The sequence below is a fragment of the Oncorhynchus kisutch genome, linkage group LG8 (genome assembly GCF_002021735.2).
Source record: "Oncorhynchus kisutch isolate 150728-3 linkage group LG8, Okis_V2, whole genome shotgun sequence".
NCBI classification, from domain to species: domain Eukaryota; kingdom Metazoa; phylum Chordata; class Actinopteri; order Salmoniformes; family Salmonidae; genus Oncorhynchus; species Oncorhynchus kisutch.
Window position 1 is genome coordinate 33,749,478 of NC_034181.2, and position 26,791 is coordinate 33,776,268.

The 26,791-nt window shown below is 44.8% G+C and overlaps 1 protein-coding gene across 3 annotated transcripts in view; it reads right to left on the reverse strand.

Annotated features, from left to right (window-relative positions):
• Nucleotides 1-424: 424 nt before the first annotated feature.
• The window catches only part of LOC109895829 (RIMS-binding protein 2), a 119,892-nt gene continuing 93,525 nt past the window's right edge, over nucleotides 425-26,791 (reverse strand). Inside the window, exons 13-25 of one of the 3 annotated variants that reach the window (XM_031830160.1) lie at nucleotides 17,777-17,928; nucleotides 16,833-17,480; nucleotides 16,106-16,246; nucleotides 15,599-15,751; nucleotides 11,318-11,438; nucleotides 9,116-9,291; nucleotides 8,372-8,540; nucleotides 8,098-8,160; nucleotides 7,650-7,753; nucleotides 7,057-7,080; nucleotides 6,477-6,548; nucleotides 6,108-6,251; nucleotides 425-3,439 (exon numbers count right to left, since the gene is read on the reverse strand). In XM_031830160.1, the coding sequence (XP_031686020.1) occupies nucleotides 3,245-3,439; nucleotides 6,108-6,251; nucleotides 6,477-6,548; nucleotides 7,057-7,080; nucleotides 7,650-7,753; nucleotides 8,098-8,160; nucleotides 8,372-8,540; nucleotides 9,116-9,291; nucleotides 11,318-11,438; nucleotides 15,599-15,751; nucleotides 16,106-16,246; nucleotides 16,833-17,480; nucleotides 17,777-17,928 (2,162 nt within the window). In that variant the 3' untranslated portion in view covers nucleotides 425-3,244. The remainder of the gene's footprint in view (nucleotides 3,440-6,107; nucleotides 6,252-6,476; nucleotides 6,549-7,056; nucleotides 7,081-7,649; nucleotides 7,754-8,097; nucleotides 8,161-8,371; nucleotides 8,541-9,115; nucleotides 9,292-11,317; nucleotides 11,439-15,598; nucleotides 15,752-16,105; nucleotides 16,247-16,832; nucleotides 17,481-17,776; nucleotides 17,929-26,791) is intronic. The other 2 variants (XM_031830158.1, XM_031830159.1) reach the window with 2 other exon arrangements.

Consider the following 26,791-nt stretch of genomic DNA (forward strand, 5'->3'; position numbering starts at 1 on the left):
AAAATCAATGCCTGACCTCACTAATGCTCTTGTGGCTGAATGGAAGCAAGTCTCCACAGCAATGTTCCAACATCTAGTGGAAAGCCTTCCCAGAAGACTGGAGGTTATAGCAGCAAAGGGGGGACCAACTCTATATTAATGCCCATGATTTTGGAATGAGATGTTCAACGAGCAGGTGTCCACATGCTTTTAGGCATGTAGTGTACAGGTTGGAACCAGTTCAGGGAACAAAACCAGAAAATAACAAACGTTTTCAAGGAATATAAACAGAACCAGGAGCGAAAGTGATCCATACTGTTCCGGAACAGAACCGCTATTGAGAACCAGTTAATAACGTTACATTCAAGTCATTGTTTTCTAGTCCCACTCAAACGTATGCTGTTGCACCTTGGCATTTGGGAAATAAAACACGGCACAACCAGCATTACAAAATATCAAATTTGTTTTATAAAAAAAATTGCACATGCACACTCACACAATATTTTGTAACCCCCAATATAGGCTATTTCTTTTCATAAAGCTAGCACACAATTGCAGACTTTTAAAACATGGTTTTGAAGACACCATGGGGAAAGCTTTGCACAGTTTGATTATAAATTTTTATGTACAAAAAAGGCAGTCTGAAAATCAAGTATAAACATTTAAAAACAATTTACAAATGGACAAAGTACAAAAAGAGCAGGTCACTCAAACAATATGTATAGAAGCAATGACGGACAACTTATTATGGAAAAGATGTACTTCTATTAACTGTAGATTGAAATGCCTATTTGGCTGAGAATTGTACAGAACGTTATACAGAATGCTTTTGATACATTCTTTTTTGGCAGTCTCAGTTCAAATCTCATGTAAGTAGTAGTTCAAAAACAAAACAGTGATGTAAATTGAATGGAAAGATGAAATGATTAACAAAATAGTGTAAGAGGTTCTTAACAGATGGAAAAAGGTTTCATTTCACATACAAACTGGTCCAGAAAACGGCTGGACATCTGCATACTCATCATGGATAATTTTGATAAATATAATACATTGGTTTTCAATTAATCATACATTCACTACTCTATGTGCTAGTTGGGGGCTGACACAAATACAATACTTCTGGGCAAACAGAAAGAGCTCAGTTTCATAAATGAAATGGAGTTGGCTTCTGTGAACATGGAGTCAAATTAGTTGGAATTCTAGTGGTCTTTATGGAGGTAGACTTGTCTTGTTGAAATCACAATTTCTATGTAACAAAAATAACTTAATATGACTTACATCCAATGAAGGTTATTCTATCAAACCTTGTGTCTGGGATAAGTCAAAAACAACATTCTCCTACTGCATAATGCAAGTTTGGAGTGTACTCTACAAAAAATGTTTTGTTTTAAACCAAATGAAAACCAACTGCACATTAATTCACACCATACTGTGTTGTTGCACAGGAAGAATGCTGATTTAAACTTATCCTGGAAACAGTTTTGATTGAACCGGCCTTCAATTGCATTTCCTTCTTGTCCATTGTCTTATACACAAACCTATGTCAAAATGGGATTGTGAATGCAGAATGAACACATTGCAAGTACTGTATATATCACGAAGAACAAAAAAGTGCCTTGAATTTTTTGTGCCAAAAAAGTGACAATGTACTGACAAAAAAAAACATTAAATACACCTTTACATTTTCACCACACTTCTTTCTTTTTTTTCTCTTTTTGTCATTTTAATGTGGACAGAACATGAAGAGTGTAAAGTTGGGCCTTCCTAAGTTTCAAACAAGCTAATAATGCTCAGGTCCTCCAGAAAACATGACACTCGTACAAGTAATAAAATGCACATCACGAGCTTTGATAAACATCTTTTGCAAAAATATTTCATGTTTAGAAGTATGTATTGCAATGACATGAATGCATACAAGACATAAAAAATCTCCACTGACTGGACACAAACAATTGTGCATTTATAAGGCAAATACATGGAGGTTGGTTTCAACTAGGCATTTCATGACCATTCAACTACTTAAAAAATAAAGAAACTGAATCTTGAAACCCTTTCCTATCTAATGTGCTTGTCCAGAGGTCTTTTGGTGTGTTTGAAGAACTAATACTTGCTGTTAGGAATTGATACTTGCTTATCTGACTTTGGCCTTTCTGGAGATGTAGCATATTTTACCAGTGCACAGATCTTGACTTCAGGTGCTAGGTCGTGACTAGTCAAATGTGTACCTGGGCTTGAGTTGGACTGAGAACCAATCTGACAATTAGGTTTGTATGGAATATTCTGTATGGAGGTAAAGAAAACGAGGACATGCTTTTTACTACTAAAATTAATTTAGTACATTTTGCTCAGTGTAGATTCTGTCATCAAATGCACCGACATAGCATGCACATGTGCCTTGCTAACATGTTCTGATAGAAAAGGCCATCAGTTAGCATGTGCTTCAAATGTTGGGTGGGAATGATCATTCTGGATGTGCTTTCAGGTAAAACATGCAAACCTCCCATACAGTTCCCATACAAGGACCTCAGCTGCCTGGCCATAAAACTGCTCTTTTCCTTGCCTCATTTGGGTACTACAACATGACGTGTATGGTTAGGAAGGGCCACCAGTAGTAGTCTCATCAAGTATGATGTTGACTGGCCATTCTGAGCTCTATCGTTTGATCTCAGCCCTAAAGAGACTGGTTTAAACACCTCATATTCTGGGGGACATTGTAGTCTTCAGTCAAACACACACCTACGTACTATTGGCCAATTCAAGATGGAGAATATTTTTATCCCATCGCATTGCAGTCCTGTGCTTCAGATAGCAAAATATACATGACCAGAGAGGTTGGCTTATGACGTTAAATGTCAAACTATGAGGTCCCTGGACCTTATTCAAAATACACACTGCAATTAAATAATAAATGGTTTCTAGTAGACAACAACAGATGTGTAAGAGTACAGCATCTGACTGGTTATTAAATGCCATCAACATCTTCAACCACTGGATTTTTTCTTCTCACAGGACTGAACTTACAGTAATGGAAGTGTTTGAGATTTAGGGCTTTATTCAATCCGCATCGAGGAAATGCAGCTTTTCAGCGTGATTGAAATTTAAAGGCAATGTACCCGCTTTAGTGGAGACCGCATTCATGGTAAACACTGCTCAATCGGAAATGACCTTTGCATTTCAAACACGGAATCTGTACCGCTTCAGCACTACAGATTGAATAGAGCCCTCTATGATGTGGTTGGTAATATACTTCAAGTATATGAAGGGGTTATTTTACAGTGCCAAGTCTTTTCAATAGTTTCTTCCCTTTGGAGAGAAGTCCCTTTTTCTTTTTGGAGGACAAGTCGCGGGGGCCCCTGATGGGACTGCCAGGCCCCACGGTAGCAGGGCCAGTGCCGGGGATGTGTTGGTGCACTTTGGGGTAGGCAGCTCTTCTGGGCGGACTCGATTTTTCCAACGGAACCTAATGGAAGACCCGTAAGGGACAGTTCAGGGGGGTTAAAAAGCCAGCCCTCTTGCACCCCAGTCACTACTCCCTTCCACTCAGTCCATTCTGTCTCAGCAGGGCCACCATACCTTTGGCTTCATCAGTCTATCTCCCTTATAGTGCAGCCCAGTTCAACTTGTCAATGCTCGGATGTCGTCTCTTTAGTGTACTGAGGTGCTGTATACCCCCCCTCCCCCTCCCCCCCACTGCCATGTAGACACAGTCTGTCATCAAGCTGGTTTAAAAGATAAAGACTTCAATGCCAAAGAATATGTCCACATACTACTGCTCTCTTTACCAATAGCACTGAGATTCTCCAGAATGGCTATCAATGGCAAAGGCCATGCCTTTCACACAGAAACAAGAGTTGCAATATTGTATGAACATTATGGGACAACATATGACGGCAGATTTTCTTTTTAAATATAAAGGGCATTCATATACAATTAGGTTACAGTAAACATCTAATATCTACATATTCCTTCATTGTAATCATGAGCTAAAAGGCTTCTTTTCAATTGCACTTAGGAAAGATGTAACCTTAAGATTCCATTAACATGAAACTGTAGTCTCTATCCTTAAGATCCCATTAACATGAGACTGTAGTCTCTAGCACAGTAGTATATGGCTGTAGTATATAACTACATATTAGACATTAAAAATATGGTTAGAAAATCTAATTGATGCCACTTTCTATGAGAAAAACATGTTAATAGCTCTTTTTGCTATTTTGCATCATTCCTTATGTGAAAGAAAAAGTGCACCCCACTAACAACTTAACAAGGGCATTGTGGAGCGGACCACTATCTCGGGCATCTATGGGTAAAGAAATGCCAATTATATTTTTATCTGATTGATTGGATTGCCTGTCTGGCAGACATTTGATTACCATTGACTTGTTTCGAGCAGTTTGATTAGATTAAGTGTGGCAGGGTGCACTGCTTCAAGGAGAGAGGAGGTTCTATCAGAATGTTAGCTATAGAGTCTAATTGAATGTTACCACTAGTACTACGGGGAGGCAACCTAGACGTGCAACAATGGCCTTTTAGCTTACCATGATTTACAGCAGGAGTCTTATCTTGAGAGACTGACATTGTAATGTACAACACCCAGAGAAACAACTGAAGATACCATGCTTCTTGTCTAATGCATTGGCTAGGGTGGTCGTCCTTAACTTGCTCAGTAGCTCAGTTGGTAGAGCATGGCATTGCAACACCAGGATAGTGGGTTTGATTCCCGGACCACACATACGTAAAATGTATGACACGCGTGACTAAGTTGCTTGGGATCAAAGAGTCTGCTAAATGGCATATATTATTTATAAGTTAACACAACAACCTGAATGTTTTTACAATAAACTCACGTCAAATATTAGCATGGACATCGCTGATAACTACTTTACTGAGGGAAAATGTACTTACTACGAGTGTGATATGTGGTTGTCCCAGCTAGCTATCTTAAGATGAATGCACTAATTGTATTTTGCTCTGGATAAGAGCATCTGCTAAATTACTCAAATATAAACAAAAACGGTAAAATATGTAAACTGGGATCAAATGTGTCATCCTGGTGTGTTCCACAGTATTCTATCACTAATGTTCTGGTTCATTTAAAAAAAGAGAAATATTTACATCCATTCAAAATGAATTAACTGAAACATAAACTGGTATAATAAAGGTCATAAAAAGTGTGTGTGTGTGTGTGTGTGTTGCATACCGGAAACTAAGGGGAACCCATGTCATCTGCATTAGACGAGGGGAGCGTAACCTTGGTATCCTCAGTTGCTCACTTACGTGATGGAAACAGAGCCTCTAAGGTGTGAAATGAACACTCTTCTTCTGTTTTGCCAAGCGGGTGAGGAAAAGAAAAATGCAGTGATGGCATTTCAATAGTCTGCACTATGAGAATGACAAACTAGAACACCTGCCAAGAAACTTCAGATGAAACCTGCTTGCAATTATTTGTTAAACAAAGAATTATAGTCACATTATTTTACAGCTAGTATTATGATTACTTTCGAAATTATACTCTCAAAGAGCAACGTAACCTTCTTGATATCTTGCATGCTATTTTACAAGTAAGCAATATACAAAAGCAAGGCTTCGGAAGCAAATACAAAAGTCATACTGTACTAGACGTATTGTTCACTATAAAAAGGTTCAAGGGGAAATCATGCATCATCAAGAGAAAACATACGGTGCTACAGTCTAGATATTTCATCCTCCAGTACATCAAAACGATTTCCTCTATTAGAGCCTATGTTAGATGAAACACAGGTAATACCCATAAAGCATGCATTGCAATGCTAAATGTGCAAAAACATTTAAAGTTACAATTTTATTTTATTGTTTCTGTTTATTCTCTTTGAGAACGCTATATGAACATGTCCACATTTTAAAATCCTTCACAGCAGTCAACATTAAAAAATAAAAAGTACCTCCGTCAAGTATTAATAGTTTTCGTTCTATTTCTGAGACAACAACAACGTTTACAGCATAATGCTCCGAAGTCTGACTTCCCATCGTACGTTCAGAAATTAAACACTCACAAGCACATACGGGAAACTTAAAGGAGTAAGGAGATTAAGGGAACGGAAAGGAGCGAATGGATGACAGAGGGCTTAGTACTGCGAGAGAGCATGTACCCTTTTGGTCTTTATCAGCGCTGCGGCGTCCTGCGGGTATCGAGCATCTCGAGACTGAGTGTCAGTGAGAAAAACCTCAACATCGTCAGGCACTTCTTCTAGAAAGTTGGAGGGGACAAGACCTTTGTGTCCATTGAGCTCGCCCTGAGGGATCACAAACACACAGGGTGACTCGCAGAGAATGTACATCGGATTCCACAATATAGCGGACTAGACAAAAGGGATACAAAATGATAATTTGTCATTGTTTATCCTACGACGACTATTACCATCACTGTCATTTCCACTGGTGTGTATTTGCACAAAGCTGGTTGAAGACAATGTGCTCCTTAAATATCATTATGTGTAAGTCACATCTCACATACTTACATAATGAAACCCATCTTCATCAATTTCACCAAAAACTGTTATCACGTCACCAGCGCAGAATGTCAGTTCAGCCTGTCAAAACAGTGAGATGTTCGAGTTAAGTTTGACCTGCTTTCTCTACAACAAAGCAGCTTGAATCTGTTGAAGATTATCTCTACAACCCAACCACATTGGATATTGTTGGGTTGAATTTGTGTGAAATGCAGTACTTCCTATTCCAATCACTGAGAAGCATTGCAAATCTAGAAGTGTCAATGAAGTCTTGGCAGACTGTTGCAACTATCAAATGCATCAAGTGTTGGATGGTTGAAAACAGGATTGCAACACAGACAATAGGCATACCACACTACTATCTACTATCCACTCCTACAGGTCTCTCCAAAACACACAAACCAAACATAGGAGACTGCTTAACACACAGACCAACCCGAGGAAGGATGCCAGTGCAGGCTATGAGTGAGGGGCTGTGTTCATGAGAGGGGTATAACTGTAGCCTAATCCACCATGTGAAGACCACCTCTTCTGAACACTCCACCAACAGTTACAGAGAAAACACAGAGCGGACGCTCCTCTCACTCACCTCATTCAGCCCGTCTCTCCCGTACTGTGTGGCCGTGCCAATAGAAAGGCGAGAGTGAGTGACACCAGGGGGAAGGGCCATAAGTACAACAGGAAAAGGTTAAGCTACTAATAAATGGGGACTAAATTAATGGTACAGACTGGGAGTAAATCTAGGGAGTAAGTATGGCTGGTGTATTTGTGCAATGTTGGCAAGGCAAGCAGGTAAGTCATTAGTAACAGGGTAGAACTACCTCTACACCTGACTCCATAACAGCAGGAATAGTCTTCAACAAGGATGGTCCTCCAAAAGCATCATACACACAGTACAGCATACAGTTGAATTATTCTGATGAGCTGTGAGACGTCTAATATAGGAAAAACTGAGGTGTGTATACAGGAAACACTGTGACCTGGACAAACTGTACTCCCGATCATATTCCTTTTTCTCAGTTTATAAAGAATGGACTGTCTATTTCTGTTTATAACATGTTATACAATCAAGGGCAGGGACAGAGGTATTGAGTCACATGCATCCTGATGGTATCTGGTCTGTAAATGGGGGTGGAGCCGTGGAGAAGAGGATATAAAGCTAGAGGTCTAGCAGTGCTGTACCTCCACATCCACGTTGGGGGAGCTCTCCCTGGGGTCGTAGTCATACAGGGCCACCATTCTACGTGTGGACGAGGGGTGCTGACGCCCACTCCGCCTGTTCCTCTCTGGACAATCAATAAGAATGATAAGTAACACACTAGAAATACTCACCGTACTACTCAGTTGTAAATTCCCACACTAAAATGACAGAATGCCTTATGATTAGGCATGAATGACTGTCTATTACCATGGCAAAGGCTGAATGAATGATTCCGTTTCAATGATACATGGTACATGATGGTGAAAGCCATAATGAACACCCCCACCACTTTACTGGAGACGAGCATGTTGGAGACTGACAGAAAATACCCATAATTCCGTACTCAAACACTCATAAGAAAAGTGAAGAAAGGGTGGAAGAAGAAAAGCGTGACGGTGAAGGAAGAGTGCATCTAAAGAGAACACAGACCTCGCTTGGATTTTCGGGACCTGCGGTTTATTGAGCGGCCATCTTTGAAGCGGTCGCAGTTCACTTCACAGGAAAGCAGAGAGAAAAAAAGAACGAGGGAAACGATTGTAGAGACAGAGAAATTAGAGTACCATCAGCAAAAGACATAAGTGTAGAAGAAGAAAGTTAGAGAAAGAAGAGAAGAGAAAGGGAAGAGACAATCAACTGCAGTAGTAGAGAGCGAAAGAGTAGCAGAGAAAAAAAACGGAAAGTGGGAGTCCAGGTGCTGCACTACCTAATTTCTCTACAGGAGTGTTGAGTGGGAGGAAGCCCTGTTTGAGTAGCTGGTCCATCATCTCATCATCCTCAGTCTGGATCTCTGACACCATGTTACAGGGGATCAGACCTGGACGATCACGGATCTCTGCCCTGTAAAAACCATCCGTGTCCTTATCCCCAAACACCTGACCAGCACAGAGAACAATGTTAGCAAGGGGGGAGAGAAAGAGACTGCCACCACCATTACTGTTTTAATAGCAAATTCAAAGTGTAGATACAGAATTATATCAAATTCTGGGCCTGTCCATTTCAGATACATTTAATGACCATAATGCTGTAAGTCAGGGATCATCAACTTAGATTCAGCCATTTCTCTTCAGCAGATGGTTGGGGGGTCGGAACGTAATAATTTGTAGACTGTTTGAATTGTATAAACAGATATATTTGACTAAAATATAATAATTTCAAACCTGCTTGCTTTTGTATAAGATCACATAATATGCATGGGAATATGTGGGAACAGATTTCCTAAATTAGAATCACTTGGAGCTGATTCCCGGGTGTTTTTACAGTCTTCTATGTAAAAAAAATATATTTTTAAAAATATTGTAAATTATATTTGGGGGCCAAATAAAACCACACGAATTTGGCCCGTGGGCCGCCAGTTGGTGAACCCTGCTGTAAGTCATCACTAGGCCCTGTTGTTGTTAGTCTGAGTGAAGCAGATAGGACTAAAGCACTGTGTGGATCAGGGAAACACCTTGATGATCTGCCCCTCTTTGAAGGGCAGCTCCTCGTCAGCAGCATCAGGGTTGGGGGACATGGACAGAGGGTCGTAGTCAAACAGGGCCACAAATATACGTGCCAGGTCCTCTGGCTCTGACTCTTCGTAGTATTCTGGCGACCGGTGCCCGCGGCCCTGCCCGCCGTACCCATCTGAAACATAGGAGAGGGCACTGCTGCTACTGCCAGCCCTGCTACTGCCAGCCCAGGACAGGCTGGGGAGCAGAGTAGAGTGGAGGGTAGGGGGACGAGAAGATGTCACTTTGTCAGAGCTGATAGACAGGGGAGAGGGCCATGAAATGTATGTGTGAAAAACAGCTTTAAAGGGGTTTGAAGAATGGTAATTCTACACTATTGTGTCCATTGCGAAGTTTATCATCCTCTCAAGGAGCACCTGGCTCAAGGAGCACCTGTCTAATTACAGAGCAAAATCTACAAATTTGAATTAAATGAGAATATGTTAGCAAGATACTTATTTTACAAAGTCTATGCGGTCTATAATTGACAGATAGCACAGATTGGCAGTTTTTTCCACACATCTCTGAATGCTGGTATGACAGACACCAAAACAACAAACAGAGTACCTTTATAACACTCACAGGTACAGTTAGACAGAGGTCAAGTAGGAGAGACGCCAGCACATGTCATGCCAAGCTATGGGATGCAGAGGTAACTAGATGACAATGCACAATAATGGAGGGAAACAGACTGACTGTTCATTGCTGTTTTACCGTCTCACAGAGCTCAACAGATGCATGCGTTCCACTCTTCAAAATGAGGAAGTATACTTCATTATCAATACAAGAGGGGTAAAACCATGCTCACATTAGAAATAAAGTATTAAGGTAAAGGGCAAATAAACATTCCCGAAAGAAATTAGAACATCAAATGCCATAGCAGAAACCTGACTCATCAGGAGCATATCAGGGACAGCGAGGGGGAAAGAATCCCCCTGATATTCATTCACTCATGGATTTCCTGGCATGAACGAACCAAATGTTTCAATAGCACAATTCTGTGAACATTTCTGTTAAATGATGTTTTAATGATACAATACTAATGTTTGGTTTAGATGACAGCAGGTTCATCACTGTGCAATGGAGTGATACCAACAAGACACCAGTCCACTTACACATCCAATGGTTTTCCTTCTCACTGGACTGTAAACAATCGGTCATGCAAAATCACAGAGTCAACAGGGGGAGGCTATACGCCCTGGGAGGAGGGCGAGAGAGGAGCAGAGGGAGGGTGTAAAGAAGGAAGGAGGGGGTCTCAAAGAGAGGCCTGGAATTGAGGCTGCAGGCAGACATACAGGAAGGGGAGGGGACACTTATTATTCAGCTCCAGAAAAAGTGTACATCTGGTCTTCCCTGTCAGCCTAGTGTAAAATTCACACTCAAGCTTTAGACTCCTATTCACCTCTAATATCAATTAGGGTTCTTAACACTGTCTTTTCTGTCACTTGCAAGGTTTATTCATTTTGTTCTAGAGAGAAGCTGGGCCACATACCATTATGATGCCATATCCTGTGCCGAGCTACACTGCCGTGATAGTAAACATTCTCCTTGCCAGGTGAGAGGTTCCCCTCACTCCCCTCACTGTTACTCTCCATCATGGTGATCTCTACAGACAATACCAATCAGATCACAGTGTTACTGTTAGGCACCCCCCCCCCCCCACCCCACCCTGCTCTGGCCCACGGCTTGGCTGGACATGCTGCTGGGGGGGGGGGGGGGGGGGGGTCAGGTGGTGGGATAAGGAAACAGGTTGTACTCTGGAGTTCTTCAACGTAAAACAGCAATGCTTTGCACTGTGTGAGATAGAGGGAAGGGTTAAAGCAGGTGAGCCCTCTAGGATCACAGTATATAGAGGCTATAGACCGACAACCACACATCTCTTCATTTTTTCTGTTAGAAGCACCAAGTAAACAGTAGCAGCCCCCCCCCGACCTGCTTATGCCAAGTCAGAAACACCATAAAGAGGTATGAAGATGGACTGAACTCCAGGTGTAGGGGAACACCGCTACAGAGAACTACATGGTTGTTTAAGGTCATGTGTCTATGGGAGAGATGTTCAGCTCAGCTCACATGAGTAAGGCAACACATGGGGAAAATAAATACACAACAACAGTCCCTGCAGAGGAGGACGGGGCATCTCGTCATGTGGTGACCGCACTAACCAATGGAAGGAACCATCATGGGCCGTCGCTGTGGGGGGTTGCCGCCGTGGACCGGCCTCCTCCCTGAATGGTCCAGCCGGTCGCCATGGGGGCATCCATGGGAGGGGGAGTTCCCTATAATCTTTAGAGGGAGAGAAAATACAGCTTAGGTTCAAATAAACTGCCTTCCTCACAGAACGAACCAGCCATTCAAAAGGATCGCAAAACTATAAGAGCAAATGACGTCACTTCCATTTGTCCTTAAGGAGGCAAAATAAGAGTAATAAATAAACCCATAAAATAAAGAGAACAAACAAATAAATAAACCATCAACAGAACCAAAGTAAATCAACCCCAGACACCACAACAGGATCAGATGTTTAGCTAAAGACCATTTGTTTTTTTTGTTCTGCTCATGTCTGCTCCTTGATGAGAAGAGGGAGTGAGCGAGTAGAGGAAAGAGAATAGAATGGAGAAAGGCATAGTTAGCCGAGCACAACCAGAATGGCTTCAGCCTGGGGCTCAAACCAGAGAGAGAGACTGAGGCCCAAAGGCTTCTCATCCAGTTAGTCATACAGGATATATGGGACAGAGATGGGGGCAGGGGAATCGAGCAACAAGCTGACCACTGCTGTGTGTGGTATGGGAGTAGGAGAGGACATTCTGCTGAATTTTTGGGGGGGAAAACATGAAGAGGGGAGTGTTCATTGTCTGCCAAGCACTAACATGATGCAGATGGACTGATGGCTAAATCAGCTAAAGGCTATGAGAGACTACCCTCGATGTAATCCCACTAGGAAAGGCTTGATTTGTCATAGGACTCCAGCCTTTACGAGCAATGAGAGCCAGGACATGCTGGAATTGAGATCCCCTGTGGAAGGTGGAGCAATCAGGGTAAAGTCAGAGGTGGGATAGGATGGGCAAGATGTCTGTCAGAGCTGCATATCAACCCCACTGGCTGGTTGAGAGAGGAGGGCGGAGCAGAATAGGGATAGCGCATCCCCATGCAAACTATTACGGTTGAGCTGCCATTTTGTTTCAAAATGAATCTTTCTTCTCAGAGACATCAGACACAAAAAAACTTTTTGAAATGGCCTTTAGGTAATCAAAAATGCTTCAATTAAAAACTCACTGTACGTTCTAAAAACGAGCAAACTACACACATGAAAAACTACAAATAAGAATCACCATGAACATGTACGAATAACTTGCCAGAATACTGCACAAAACAAAAATAAATCAATGTAAAGGCGGGAGACCCATAGAGAGAAAAAACACCAAGAATAAAGGTATGGTTTTACTGCTTGCTGATGGAATATACAGCAGATAAGAGTCACACACACCAGCGGCTGGTCCGAGACCCTGTTGAGCCTGTTCACATAGCTGGCCCTAAGGTCCCTGTGATAGGCCCTGTCCAGCTCGTGGAGCCTGCCCTCGCTCAGGGCTCCGTGTCTGGGGCTTTGCCCTGGCTCCTGCGTTGGCCTGTAGTGCACCTCCCTGTTCCTCAGGTCAGACAGGTGGCCCGTCTTAGGGCTGTCACAGTAGTCCTCATCCATGCTGCACTGTCGTGTGAGCTGCTTCTTCCTGCCTGCAGCCAGAGCCCTTTGTTCTACCGGCCCCTCACAGTGGATGTAGCGGATATGGCCCCTCATGGGGCTGCCATGGGGGTAACCCCTGTACCCCAAAGAGCCCTCCTCCTCGCTGCCACAGTCCAGGCCACTGTCAGGACTCTTGGTGAGCCGGCGCAGGCTGCGCTCCTCGAAAGCGTAGGCATAGCGGGGAGAGGAGTGCTGACGCTGCAGCAGGCGGCGGTGGTTCTTGCTGGGGGAGAGGTGGTTGTGCTGATGGGGGTCCTGCTGGGAGATACGGGGGCCCCTGCGATGCATGCGGGGTGTACCAGGCCTGCCTCCGTCATCAAAGCGCAGGCGCTGATGATGATGACCCATCCCATTGACTCCGTCGGGCTCGTCCTCGGCCACCTCAGGGATGCTGTGGAGCCGTTTACGACGCAGGGACTTCTGTCTCACCACCTCCCTCTGTAGGTCCCAGCAGTCCCTCTCCTCTCCCAGGTCCTGACGCCTGTAATACTTCTGTATGACCAGAACGGTCCAGCCACAGAGCGGAGCGCAGAGTTGATTGGTTTGGATTGGCATTTGAATGAAGAGTTTTGTTTAAATTTCAGGAGGTTCGTTTAGTTTTTGAAGGTGTTAGAACAGGCAGGAAACAACACAGTGTGTGAATAAAAAATAAAATGGGGGAAAAAAGACAAAATAAGAACAGAATTAGTTATTTGTGGCAGAATGGCCAGATGCAAGGCATGCAGTGTCATTCCGTGAGCTGGGGGAAATGGCATGCTCTGAACGGGAATCTGTGGGAGGAACCAAAGGCAGTGATAGACAGCCACACTGAGGATGGGTCTGGGAGAGGATTTCGGTAGCCAGGACAGATTAGTAAAGGGTGCAAAACATCTGCCATATGAGAAATACTCACAGAGTAATGAAACAGGTGACAAACTCACGAAACATATGAGTGAATGAACTAATTAACAAAAGCCTTAAAACACATTGCACCAAGCACAGCCTGGGCTAGTGAATAAGAAATGTATATACTAACCAAGAGGAATAAGGCAGCAAACTGAGCAAAGCACTTGCATAAGCAAAATAAGACATGTTAAAAGTATCTCCGTCTGTTCTAACATTTTCAGACATGACCCGAGGTCTGTTCTAACATTTTCAGACATGACCCGAGGTCTGTTCTAACATTTTCAGACATGACCCGAGGTCTGTTCTAACATTTTCAGACATGACCCGAGGTCTGTTCTAACATTTTCAGCCATGACGCGAGGTCTGTTCTAACATTTTCTGACATGACCCGAGGTCTGTTCTAACATTTTCAGACATGACCCGAGGTCTGTTCTAACATTTTCAGACATGACCCGAGGTCTGTTCTAACATTTTCAGACATGACCGGAGGTCTGTTCTAACATTTTCAGACATGACCCGAGGTCTGTCCTAACATTTTCAGACATGACCCGAGGTCTGTTCTAACATTTTCAGACCTGACCCGAGGTCTGTCCTAACATTTTCAGACATGACCCGAGGTCTGTTCTTATGACAATTTAGATTTTCCAATAATGACTATTTGCTAAATCTCAGCTGTGCTTGTTTCTGCTTTTTGACCCTTATTGCATGCACTACTGCACAGAACTCTACTCCATTTGAAGAACATAATACACAAATACATATAGGACATTCATTTGATGCACAGACATGAGACACACTGATGGATGACATGATGAGGTACTCTCATATGAAACATAGGCAGATTCAGCATCGTCATATTGATACGAGACCTAAAAACACTGTTCTGTTGAGTGCTGTACAGTATACAGGGTTGGATTCATACACTGTAAGGCATCATATCTGGCTGACGTATCAACTGAAAGTCTACTCACAGCTGAAATATAAACATGTTTCTTTGGAAGCCTTTCATACATTGCAAATGAATACATCTGAACTCGTTACTTTGTATTTATGATCAACACAGTAGAAATGGTCTGTTTCACTACTACTAATGTCCCTCAGTAGATCTTGTTACACAATGACTGCTGGCTACACATCCACGTGTGTCGCTTCAACATATTCAATGGAGACAGGTACACACATCCACAAAGGTAACCATCTACACACCACAACAACAAAAAACTTGACCACAAAAGGTAGAACATGAGATGAACACAACCAAAAGTGAATTATTCCATTTAAGTAGCCTAAACTCACTTAAATGAGATTCCCCTATGCATTCGATGTACCATGAACCACCCTTCTGGCTGATGGTACAGTACATTTTACAAGGTAAATGTTTGGCCACTGACATACTCTGTTAAAACACAGAGTATTAACAGAGTATTCATGAACAATAATGATGTGGACATTCTGAAACTGTACACTAAAATGCAATACACATTGAGACAAAACAACATTCCATGTTTCGATCAATACCAAGCTCAGAAAGACAAGGCACATCGTGTTCACCTCTTCATACAGTACATGCTGGGTGTGTAATACAGCCATTCACATGGGTAAGTTAAGACTTGGAAGATAAAGCTGATGCAGTGTTCTGTTCAGCTCAGACAAGGCTGGAGACCTCAGCAGGGAAAGCCCACAGCGGGCCTGCATGTAAAGCCTGACAGTGAGAGACAGGGCAGTCTGGGCCACGGTAGATGGGATGACCCCCCCCCCCCCCCGTACTCTCCTCTCCAGGTCAGACCCCCACTAGATGGGGTATGTGTGTGTGCTGTACCTTGAGAGTGTTGTGAGAGTTGATGCTGCGTCGACGGCCCTCCTCCAGCTGCATCTCAGAGTACAGGTCATCCTCGTCCTCCTCCATGATGTCAGACAGGTCGGAGCCGCGGCTGCTCTCTGTCTGGTACTCTTCACTGTGGCTGTAGTGGTGCTGGGAGAAAGGGGGGGGGGGGGGGGAACCAGCTTTAACATGGAGCCACAGGTTAAAGTAACACCTTATTTTAAAACTTATAAGGTCTTTATTCATTTTTCTTTGTCCCACATCACTTTATCTCTACACAGAATAGAATAGAATGCATTTTTGCCAGGAGGAACGTCTCCAGAGTGATGCTGAGAGAGAAACAAACTGCCCACTGGGCACACACTGGTTGAATAAACATTGTTTCCACATCATTCCAATGAAATGACAATGAACCAACGTGGAATACACGTTGAATTGACGTCTGTGCCCAGTGGGTGTGTTATTCTGTATTTAACATGCGACAGGGTTGTTGTTTTGTATTACCCGTACATGTCTCCCTAGTTCAGAGCCTCTGAGGAACTCGTCCACAGAGGCCCCTCTCCTCCTGGTGTGGGGAGAGTCATAACCATCCTCCTCCTCATCAGAGTTTATGCTCCGCTCACTGAAGATGTTCCTCTTCTCAATCTGACACAGGAAAACAGAGACAAGAAAACCTTACATATAGCTGCAGGTCAGAGGAGGCTGGTTTGAGGTGCTATAGGAGGACGGGCTCATTGTAATGGCTGGAATGGGATAAATGGAACGTATCAAACACATCAAACATATGGAAACCACGTTCGACATTCCATTTATTCCATTCCAGCCATTACAATGAGCCCATCCTCATATAGCTCCTCCCACCAGCCTTCTCTGCTGCAGATGCATCACAATGATATTAGTTCTCTATAGTGTTGACTCAGTAGTACCATGTGGTGTTGAGAGTCCCGAGGGCACTTGGCACACAAATCAAGCTCTGTTTGCGCTGTACATCATCATGCCATAGGTCAATCTGAATTATAAACTTGGTGGTTCGAGCCCTGAATGCTGATTGGCTGACAGCCGTATACCACAGGTATGACAAAACATGTATTTTTACTGCTCTAATTTACTGCTGCGCGTTGTGTCGTGCCTAAGAACAGCCCTTATCCGTTGTATATTGGCTATATACCACACCCCATTGGGCCTTATTACTTAAGTATACTGTATGTATAGTGGCTCTGTGGCTGCTTACCCGGTTACTCTCAGCGAACACTCTCTGTGCAGCTTCCCTGGCCATGGCCTTGGCGATGGTGTTGGGGATGGGGGCTCCCTGTGGCTGGGGCAGGATCCTCTGAGGAGAGGGCGAACGGCGCCCCTGGAAGTGGGGCGCCTCCAGAGTGTGACCACACATGGGAGGAGGGAGGGGCGAGAGGGAGCGTTCCCAGGGCGGGCCAGGCCGCAGGCCTACCTCATGCTCTTTGGTTTCTGACTCTCTGGCACTTACTAGTTTGGGCTTAGACATGGGGTAAGGCTGGTGTTGGGGGTGGGGGTGAGGGGGTGGGTGGCGCAGCGGCTGACCATGGGGCAAGGTGTAGGGCTGGGATTGAGGGTGGACCTGAGGTTGGGGGTGTGACAAGGGGTAGGTCTGGGGGTAGGGCGGGTGTGTTTGTGTGTGTGGCGGATGGTGCTGGGGCAAAGGATGGGGGTGTGCAGGGGGGCGATGGTGGGGTGAGTGATGGGGAGGCCCCAGGATACTGTGCGGTATAGTGGCCACGGGGGAGTCCTGAGACTCTCCTTCTGCTGATAACGTCCTGACAATGACCTCCCTGGCCTCCAGACACTGGATCCTGTTCAGCTCCACTGTCACATAGTCTGCCGTAGGGTACATCACCTCCGCTATCTGGACACACACAGGACAGGGACCACACACACATACACACCTCTTCAATACACATATCTTCTGTAACAAACATAATATATTATTTCATGTAAAATGGAGCCTGGTTACATCTGTTTGCAAATCACTGCATGACAAAAGCCCTGCAGAAACCATAGACTGAACATCACTGTTTCATCCACCAGATGGCGGTAGAGTGTTACACACAACTCACAGCATTGAAGGTTAGAGGTTACAACATTCACTCCCTTTCACAGGGTTGAACATGAGGTTCTGCATAATACATCATTCAAACGCACCTTTTGTCCCTTTGTGCACACGGCATAGCCAATCACGTTGGCTCCGTTGGAGGTTCCAGTGGAGGTGAGGAGGGGGGGCTTCCATCGTACCTGCAGCACCCCAGGGTTCTGGCCCAACTGGACCTGCACCTCCTGGGGAGGGAAGGGAGGACCTAGGGAGGACAGCAGAAACACAGGTGTGTAAGGATTTAGCACGATGCATTATAACACTACAAAAACAATACAATATCAGCTGATATGTCAGTATATTCCATTAAAGGAGAATAATGTCTTGACCTGATTCCATACAATGCCTGAGAGGCACTCAATAGTTCATGTGTAATTTGATTATTTAAGCAACGAAAGTGTGTAATGAGGAAATTAGGAAACAATATGATGTGTATTGTATGTACAGGTAATTGCCAACATAATGGAAACACGAGTAAATGAGGGATACAAAGCACTGTATATTTAATTAAAGCAGGTGCTTCCACAAATAAAATCAAATTTTATTGGTCACACACACATATTTAGCAGTTGTTGTTACGGGTGTAGCGAAATGCTTATGTTCCTAGCTCCAACTGTGCAGTAATATCTAACAATTCACAACAATACACACAAATCTATAAGTAAAAGAATGGATTTAAGAAATATATAAATATTAGATTGAGCAATGTCGGGGTGGCATTGACTAAAATACAGTAGAATAAAATACAGTATATACATATGAGATGAGAAAAGCATTATGTAAACAAGCTGTTTTTCAGTCTCTCGGTCCCAGCTTTGATGCACCTGTACTGATCTCGCCTTCTGGATGATAGCGGGGTGAACATCCTTGATGATCTTTTTGAACTTCCTGTGACATCGGGTGCTGTAGGTGTCCTGAGGGCAGCTAGTTTGCCCCTAGTGATTCGTTGGGCAGACCACACCATCTTCTAGATAGCCCAGCGGTTGAGGGCAGTGCAGTTGCTGTACCAGGCGGTGATACAGCCCGACAGGATGCTCTCAATTGTGCATCTGTAAAGGTTTGTGTGGGTTTTAGGGGCCAAGCCAAATTTCTTCAGCCTCCTGAGGTTGAAGAGGGGCTGTTGCGCCTTCTTCACCACACTGTCTGTGTGGGTGGACCATTTCAGATCGTCAATGATGTGTACACCGAGGAACTTAAAGCTTTCCACCTTCTCCACTGCGGTCCCGTCGATGTGCATAGGGGCGTGCTCCCTCTGCTGTTTCCTGAAGTCCATGATCAGCTCCTTTGTTTTGTTGACGTTGAGTGAGAGGTTAATTTCCTACCTCCACTCTCCCAGGGCTCTCACCTCCTCCCCATAGGGTGTCTCGTCATTGTTGGTAATCAGGCCTACTACTGTTGTGTCTTCTGCAATCTTGATTATTGAATTAGAGGCGTGTGTGGCCACGCAATCATGGGTGAACAGGGAGTACAGTACGGAGCTGAGAATGCACCCTTGTGGGGTCCCAGTGTTGAGGATCACCGAAGTTGAGGTGTTGTTTCCTACCTTCACCACCTGGGGACGGCCCGTCAGGAAGTTGCACAGGGCAAGGTTCAGACCCAGGGCCCCGAGCTTAATGATGAGCTTGGAGAGAAATAAGGTGTTGAATGCTGAGCTATAGTCAATGAACAGCATTCTTACATAGGTATTCCTCTTGTCCAGATGGGATACCTTTATTTAACTATGCATGTCAGTTAAGAACAAATTCTTATTTACAATGACCAGAGGACGCTGGGCCAATTGTGCGCCGCCCTATGGATAGGGCAGGGTGCAGTGCAATGGCGATTGCATCGTCTGTAGATCTATTAGGGCGGTAAGCAAATTGAAGTGGGTCTAGGGTGTCAGGTAAGGTCGAAGTGATATGATCCTTAATTAGCCTCTCAAAGCTCTTCATGCTGAAAGAAGAGAGTGCTGGGCCAATTGTGCGCCGCCCTATGGATAGTCATTTAATTCAGTTACCTTTGCTTTCTTGGGTACAGGAACAATGGTGGACATTTTGAAGCAAGTGGGGACAGCAGACTGAGATAGGGAGAGATTGAATATGTCCATAAACACTCCAGCCAGCTGGTTTGTACATGCTCTGAGAACGCGGCTAGGGATGCCGTCTGGGCCAGAAGCCTTGCGAGGGTTAACACTCTTAAACGTCTTACTCACGCCAGCCACAGAGAAGGAGAGCCCACAGTCCTTGGTAGCGGGTCGCATCGGTGGCACTGTGTCATCCTAAAAGCAGGCAAAGAAGGTGTTTAGCTTGTCTGGAAGCAAGATGTCCACGAAGAGGCTGGTTTTCCCTTTCTAGTCCGTGATTGTCTGTGACCCTGCCACATACCTCTCGTGTCTGAGCCGTTGATTTGCGACTCCACTTTGTCACTGTACTGGCGTTTTAACTGTTTGATTGCCTTATGGAGGGAATAACTACACAGTTTGTATTGAGCTATATTCCCAGTCACCTTGCCATGGTTAAATGCAGTGGTTTGTGCTTTCAGTTTTGTGTGAATGATGCCATTTATCCATGGTTTCTAGTTTGGGTAGGTTTTAATAGACACAGTGGGTACAACATCCTCTATACACTTTCTGATGAACTCAGTCACCGTGTCAGTGTATTCGTCAATGTTATTCTCAGAGGCTACCCAGAACATATCCCAGTCCGCATGACCAAAACAATTTTGAAGCAAGGATTCCGAATCGTCAGACCACCGTTGAATAGACCTGAGCACAGGTACTTTCTGTTTGAGTTTCTGCCTATAGGAAGGGAAAAGAAAAATGGAGTCGTGATCAGATTTGCCGAAGGGAGGGCGGGGGAGGGGTAGGCATTTCGAAAGGTTGAGTAGCAGTGGTCCAATGTTTTCCCAGACCGAGTACTACAGTAAAATGTGTTAGTAGAACTTTGGTAGTGTTTTCCTCAAATTTGCTTTGTTAAAATCCCCGGCTACAATAAATGTGGCCTCAGGACGTGTGGTTTCCAGTTTGCATAAAGTCCAGTGTAGTTCTTTGAGGGTCGTTGTGGTATCGGCTTGAGGGGGAATATACATGACTGTGACTATAACCAAAGAGAATTCTCTTGGGAGGTAATACGGCAATACAGAAATAACACAAAAACTTAAATACTGCAGAGTTGATTAGGAGCTAGAGGCAGAGCTGCCATATCTATTGGTGCCATCTTAGGAACCATACCTGTGTGGGTTGTTAGTTAAAAAAGCAATTAAAACCTCTTAAGCCCCTTTTTTTCAATTTTCGCCATTAAATTACATACCCAAATCTAACTGCCCGTAGCTCAGGCCCTGAAGCAAGGATATGCATATTCTTGGTACTATTTGAAAGGAAACACTTTGAAGTTTGTGGAAATGTGAAAGGAATGTAGGAGAATATAACACAATAGATCTGGTAAAAGATCAAAAAATAATACAAAGGAAAAAAAAAAACATTCTTTTGTATTTCTTTTGGACCATAATCTTTGAAATGCAAGAGAAAGGCCATAATGTATTATTCCAGATAAGGTGCAATTTAGATTTTGGCTACTAGACGGCAGCAGTGTATGTGCAAAGTTTTAGACTGATCAAATGAACCATTGTAATTCTGTTTGCTGCTATAACATCCTCCACTTTTCTGGGAAGGCTTTGCACTAGATGTTGGAACATTGCTGCAGGGACTGTTGGGCAATTTGGCCAGGCTCACAGTCTGCGTTTCAATTAATCCCAAAGGTGTTCGATGGGGTTGAGGTCAGGGCTCTGTGCAGGCCAGTCAAGTTCTTCCACACTGATCTCAACAAACCATTTCTTTATGGACCTCGCTTTGTGCACAGGGGCATTGTCATAATGACACAGGAAGAGGCCTTCCCCAAATTTTTGCCACAAAGTTGGAAGCACAGAATCGTCTAGAATGTCATTGTATGCTGTAGCGTTAACATATCCCTTCACTGGAATTAAGAGGCCTAGCTCGAACCATGAAAAACAGCCCCAGACCATTATTCCTCCTCCACTAAACTTTACAGTTGACACTATGCATTGGGGAGGTAGCGTTCTCCTGGCATGCGCCAAACCCATATTTGTCCGTCGGACTACCAGACGATGACGCGTGATTCATCAGTCCAGAGAATGTGTTTCTACTGCTCCAGAGACCAATGGCGACGAGCTTTATACCATTCCAGCTGACGCTTGGCATTGGCGCATTGTGATCTTAGGCTTCTGTGTGGCTGCTCGGCCATGGAAACCCATTTCATGAAGCTCCCGACGAACAGTTCTTGTGTCGATATTGCTTCCAGAGGCAGTTTGGAACTCGGTAGTGAGAGTTGCAACTGAGGAAAGATGATTTTTAGGCGCCACAAGCTTCAGCACTCGGCAGTCCCGCTCTGTGAGCTTGTGTCGTTTACCACTTCGCGGCTGAGCCGTTGTTGCTTCTATACGTTTCCACTTGACAACAGCACAATTGACAGCACAGTTGGCCGATGTAGCTCTAGCTGTGCAGACATTTTACGAACTGACTTGTTGGAAGGTGTCACTTTGAAAGTCACTGAGCGCTTCAGTACGGACATTCTACTGTCAATATCTGTCTATGGAGATTGCATGGCTGTGTGCTCGATTGTATAACTCTGTCAGCAACGGGTGTGGCTGAATTAGCCGAATACACTAATATGAAGGGATGTCCACATACTTTTGATAGTTTATTCCTCAGAGCAGTCAAGTTGGTTTTCACAGTCCATCTACCTCTGCTGTGTGCTAACCAACATGACCCATCTGTACTGAGCTGACAGTGCCCCGCAGACATTGACACACACATGCGTGCGCGCACACGCATGCACACACATGCGCACACTCCTACAGAGGCAGCAGATGTAGTCAACTGCCCATTCAGTGCCATCTATCCCAGAGCAGAGCAGTGAAGTGCAGAGCAGTGAAGTGCAGAGCAGTGAAGGGCAGAGCAGAGCAGTGAAGTGCAGAGCAGTGAAGGGCAGGGCAGAGCAGAGCAGGGGCAGTGAAGTGAATAGTAGAGCAGTGAAATGCAGAGCAGAGCAGTGAAGGGCAGAGCAGTGAAGGGCAGAGCAGTGAAGCGCAGATCAGAGCAGTGATGTGCAGAGGAGAGCAGAGCAGTGAAGCGCAGAGCAGAGCAGTGAAGTGCAGAGCAGTGAAGTGCAGAGCAGTGAAGTGCAGAGCAGTGAAGGGCAGAGCAGAGCAGTGAAGGGCAGAGCAGTGAAGTGCAGAGCAGTGAAGTGCAGAGCAGTGAAGGGCAGAGCAGTGAAGTGCAGAGCAGAGCAGTGAAGTGCAGAGCAGAGCAGTGAAGTGCAGAGCAGTGAAGGGCAGAGCAGTGAAGGGCAGAGCAGAGCAGTGAAGTGCAGAGGAGAGCAGAGCAGTGAAATGCAGAGCAGAGCAATGAAGTGCAGAGCAGTGAAGTGCAGAGCAGTGAAGGGTAGAGCAGAGCCTTGAAGGGCAGAGCAGTGAAGTGCAGCGCAGAGCAGTGAAGAGCAGAGCAATGAATAGTTGAGCTGTGAATAGTAGAGCAGTGAAGAGCAGAGCAGTAAAGGGCAGAGCAGTGAAAAGCAGAGCAGTGAAGTGCAGAGCAGTGAAGAGCAGAGCAGTGAAGTGCAGAGCAGTGAAGGGCAGAACAGAGCCTTGAAGGGCAGAGCAGTGAAGGGCAGAGCAGTGAAGGGCAGTGAAGGGCAGAGAAAAGCAGGGAAGTGCACAGTAGAGCAGTGAAGTGCAGAGCAATGAATAGTAGAGCAGTGAAAAGCAGAGCAGTGAAGAGCAGAGCAGTGAAGTGCAGTGAAAAGCAGAGCAGTGAAGAGCAGAGCACTGAAGAACAGAGCAGTGAATAGTAGAGCTGTGAATAGTAGAGCAGTGAAGAGCAGAGCAGTGAAAGGCAGAGCAGTGAAAAGCAGAGCAGTGAAAAGCAGAGCAGTGAAAGGCAGAGCAGTGAAAGGCAGAGCAGTGAAAGGCAGAGCAGTGAAAGGCAGAGCAGTGAAAGGCAGAGCAGTGAAAGGCAGAGCAGTGAAGAGCAGAGCAGTGAAGAGCAGAGCAGTGAAAGGCAGAGCAGTGAAAGGCAGAGCAGTGAAAAGCAGAGCAGTGAAGAGCAGAGCAGTGAAAAGCAGAGCAGTGAAGAGAAGAGCAGTGAAGGGCAGAACAGAGCCTTGAAGGGCAGAACAGAGCCTTGAAGGGCAGAGCAGAGCCTTGAAGGGAAGAGCAGTGAAGTGCAGCGCAGTGAAGAGCTGAGCTGTGAATAGTAGAGCAGTGAAGAGCAGAGCAGTAAAGGGCAGATCAGAACCTTGAAGGGCAGAGCAGTGAAGTGCAGCGCAGAGCAGTGAAAAGCAGTGAAGAGCAGAGCAATGAATAGTTGAGCTGTGAATACTAGAGCAGTGTAGAGCAGAGCAGTAAAGGGCAGAGCAGTGAAGAGCAGAGCAGTGAAGGGCAGAGCAGAGCAGTGAAGTGCAGAGCAGTGAAGGGCAGAGCAGTGAAGGGCAGAGCAGAACCTTGAAGGGCAGAGCAGTGAAGGGCAGAGAAAAGCAGTCAAGTGCAGAGCAGAGCAGTGAAAAGCAGTGAAAATCAGAGCAGTGAAGAGCAGAGCAATGAATAGTAGAGCTGTGAATAGTAGAGCAGTAAAGGGCAGAGCAGTGAAGTGCAGTGAAAAGCAGAGCAGTGAAGAGCAGAGCAGTGAATAGCAGAGCAGTAAAGGGCAGAGCAGTAAAGGGCAGAGCAGTAAAGGGCAGTGAAGAGCAGTGCAGAGCAGTGATGAGCAGCGATGAGCAGTGCAGAGCAGCGATGAGTAGTGCAGAGCAGTGAAGAGCAGAGCAGTGAAAAGCAGAGCAGTGAAAGGCAGAGCAATGAAGAGCAGAGCAGTGAAAGGCAGAGCAAAGCAGTGAAGTGCAGAGCAGTGAAAGGCAGAGCAGTGAAGAGCAGAGCAGTGAAGAGCAGAGCAGAGCAGTGAAGAGCAGAGCAGTGAAGAGCAGAGCAGTGAAGGGCAGAGCAGTGAAAGGCAGAGCAGTGAAGAGCAGAGCAATGAAGAGCAGAGCAGTGAAGAGCAGAGCAATGAAGAGCAGAGCAATGAAGAGCAGAGCAGTGAAAGGCAGAGCAGTGAAGAACAGAGGAGTGAAGAGCAGAGCAGTGAAGAGCAGAGCAGAGCAGTGAAAGGCAGAGCAGTGAAGAACAGAGGAGTGAAGAGCAGAGCAGTGAAAGGCAGAGCAAAGCAGTGAAGTGTAGAGCAGTGAAAGGCAGAGCAGTGAAGAGCAGAGCAGAGCAGTGAAGAGCAGAGCAGTGAAATGCAGAGGAGAGCAGAGCAGTGAAAGGCAGAGCAGTGAAGAGCAGAGCAGTGAAGTGCAGAGCAGTGAAGAGCACAGTCTGATAATGTGCGTCAATACATCCTAAATCACATCTCTCCACTAGATGAGTGTCATAAGATATATACCTACCTTGTACACCCCTTTCTGAAGAGGACTCAGCAGTAGACATTCTGAGCGTTCAGCTATTCTAGTCATTAAACTGTGACTATTATAAATCATGAGTGTCGGTGAGAGCTCAAATGTGCATTTACATCCTGTCAGTGTAGCCCATCCATCTATGTACATTCATGCAGAGAAAAACAACTAAGATGAATAACCCTTGTATGACATTTAGATTGCATGATACACCCACTTATTTCTAACCATCTCTGGTTAAGCAGTGGTCCTGGTTAGACCTCAACATGCATTATACTCAAATACAACAGCGTAACAAAAGTCAACACACAGAGTACTTTTGAAGAGAACAACTCCATGTATAGAACCAACCTCCTAGACACTAGTGTTAGAGGCTGATGCTGAGACAGTCTGCTCCAGTTCAATGAGTTTAACGGACCATGTGATGAGCTCACACCCAGTCACACTGTGGACAGACATTATTATTGATTCCAACATGTTCCAAGCTCCAGTATTGCAATGGAAATGGCTGAACATAAAGACAAAGGTGGGACGATGGCATCAAATACATCCACGGAGAGAGGACTGTAGTACCTTATGTCACGGCAGAGAGCACAAAGTAGATCATGTAACTGGTGACTTTATCCTCAGGAACAAGATCAATCCCCAGTAATTGAAAGCCTCTCAAATGCTGTCTTTATCTTATCAAGCACCACCATCACATTGTGAGGTGAAGGCCCACTGTGTTCACAGGCAATAAGCCCCCCTCCCATGCTACAGCTGTCTTCACACACACACACACACACACACACACACACACACACACACACACACACACACACACACACACACACACACACACACACACACACACACACACACACACACACACACACACACACACACACACACACAGCTCCTAGTACAGCTGTCCCTCCTGTCCTGTCCCCTCCCTCACACCTTATCCTCCTCTTCCTAATAACCAACCTACAACACACTCAGCACGGCTAGACAGTACAATAAGTCAACTCAATTCACTTCAGGATTGCAAAAATGTACAGTTGGACTTAGCAAGCTTGTTCTTCAGTTGATCAGTATTTTAGACACACTCAGTCTTTTTTCAGTAGGATTGATTACTAAAGTCCAGACAGAGGGAAATCATTGGTAGTGTTCTTCTTAGGTGGTTGTAAAGTATTCTCTTATAAATTGAAAGCCTAGCAGGAAGAGTCCTTCTCTCTCTCAGCAAGAGAGTGGTCTCAGGGGACCAATCCCATGGAGCTACAGAACACAGTATTTACACCGATTAGGCATCTAGAGTTTCCCTCCCGAATCGGTTTTCTCTCTAGTCCACTGATGATATGCAGCCTCCTGCGGCAAACGCTTCCTGGACATCTATACATCACACTTTGTTTCTCCCTCCATCTTTAGCATGTGCATCTCATCATTCTCAAAGCCAGCGCACACAAATCCTTGAGGGCAATCCCAAAAAAGTGACAGAAAAATGAAAGTGAGCCTTTTGATGTCTGTCAGGTACAAGGCTGTAAATATAATGGCCTCAAAGCTTGTCAGAGCTACAGTAAATAGATTGCTGTGTTTACCCTAAATTGCCAGATGCTTTCCAGACAGAAATGGTTTTGAGAGCAGGAGAACTCA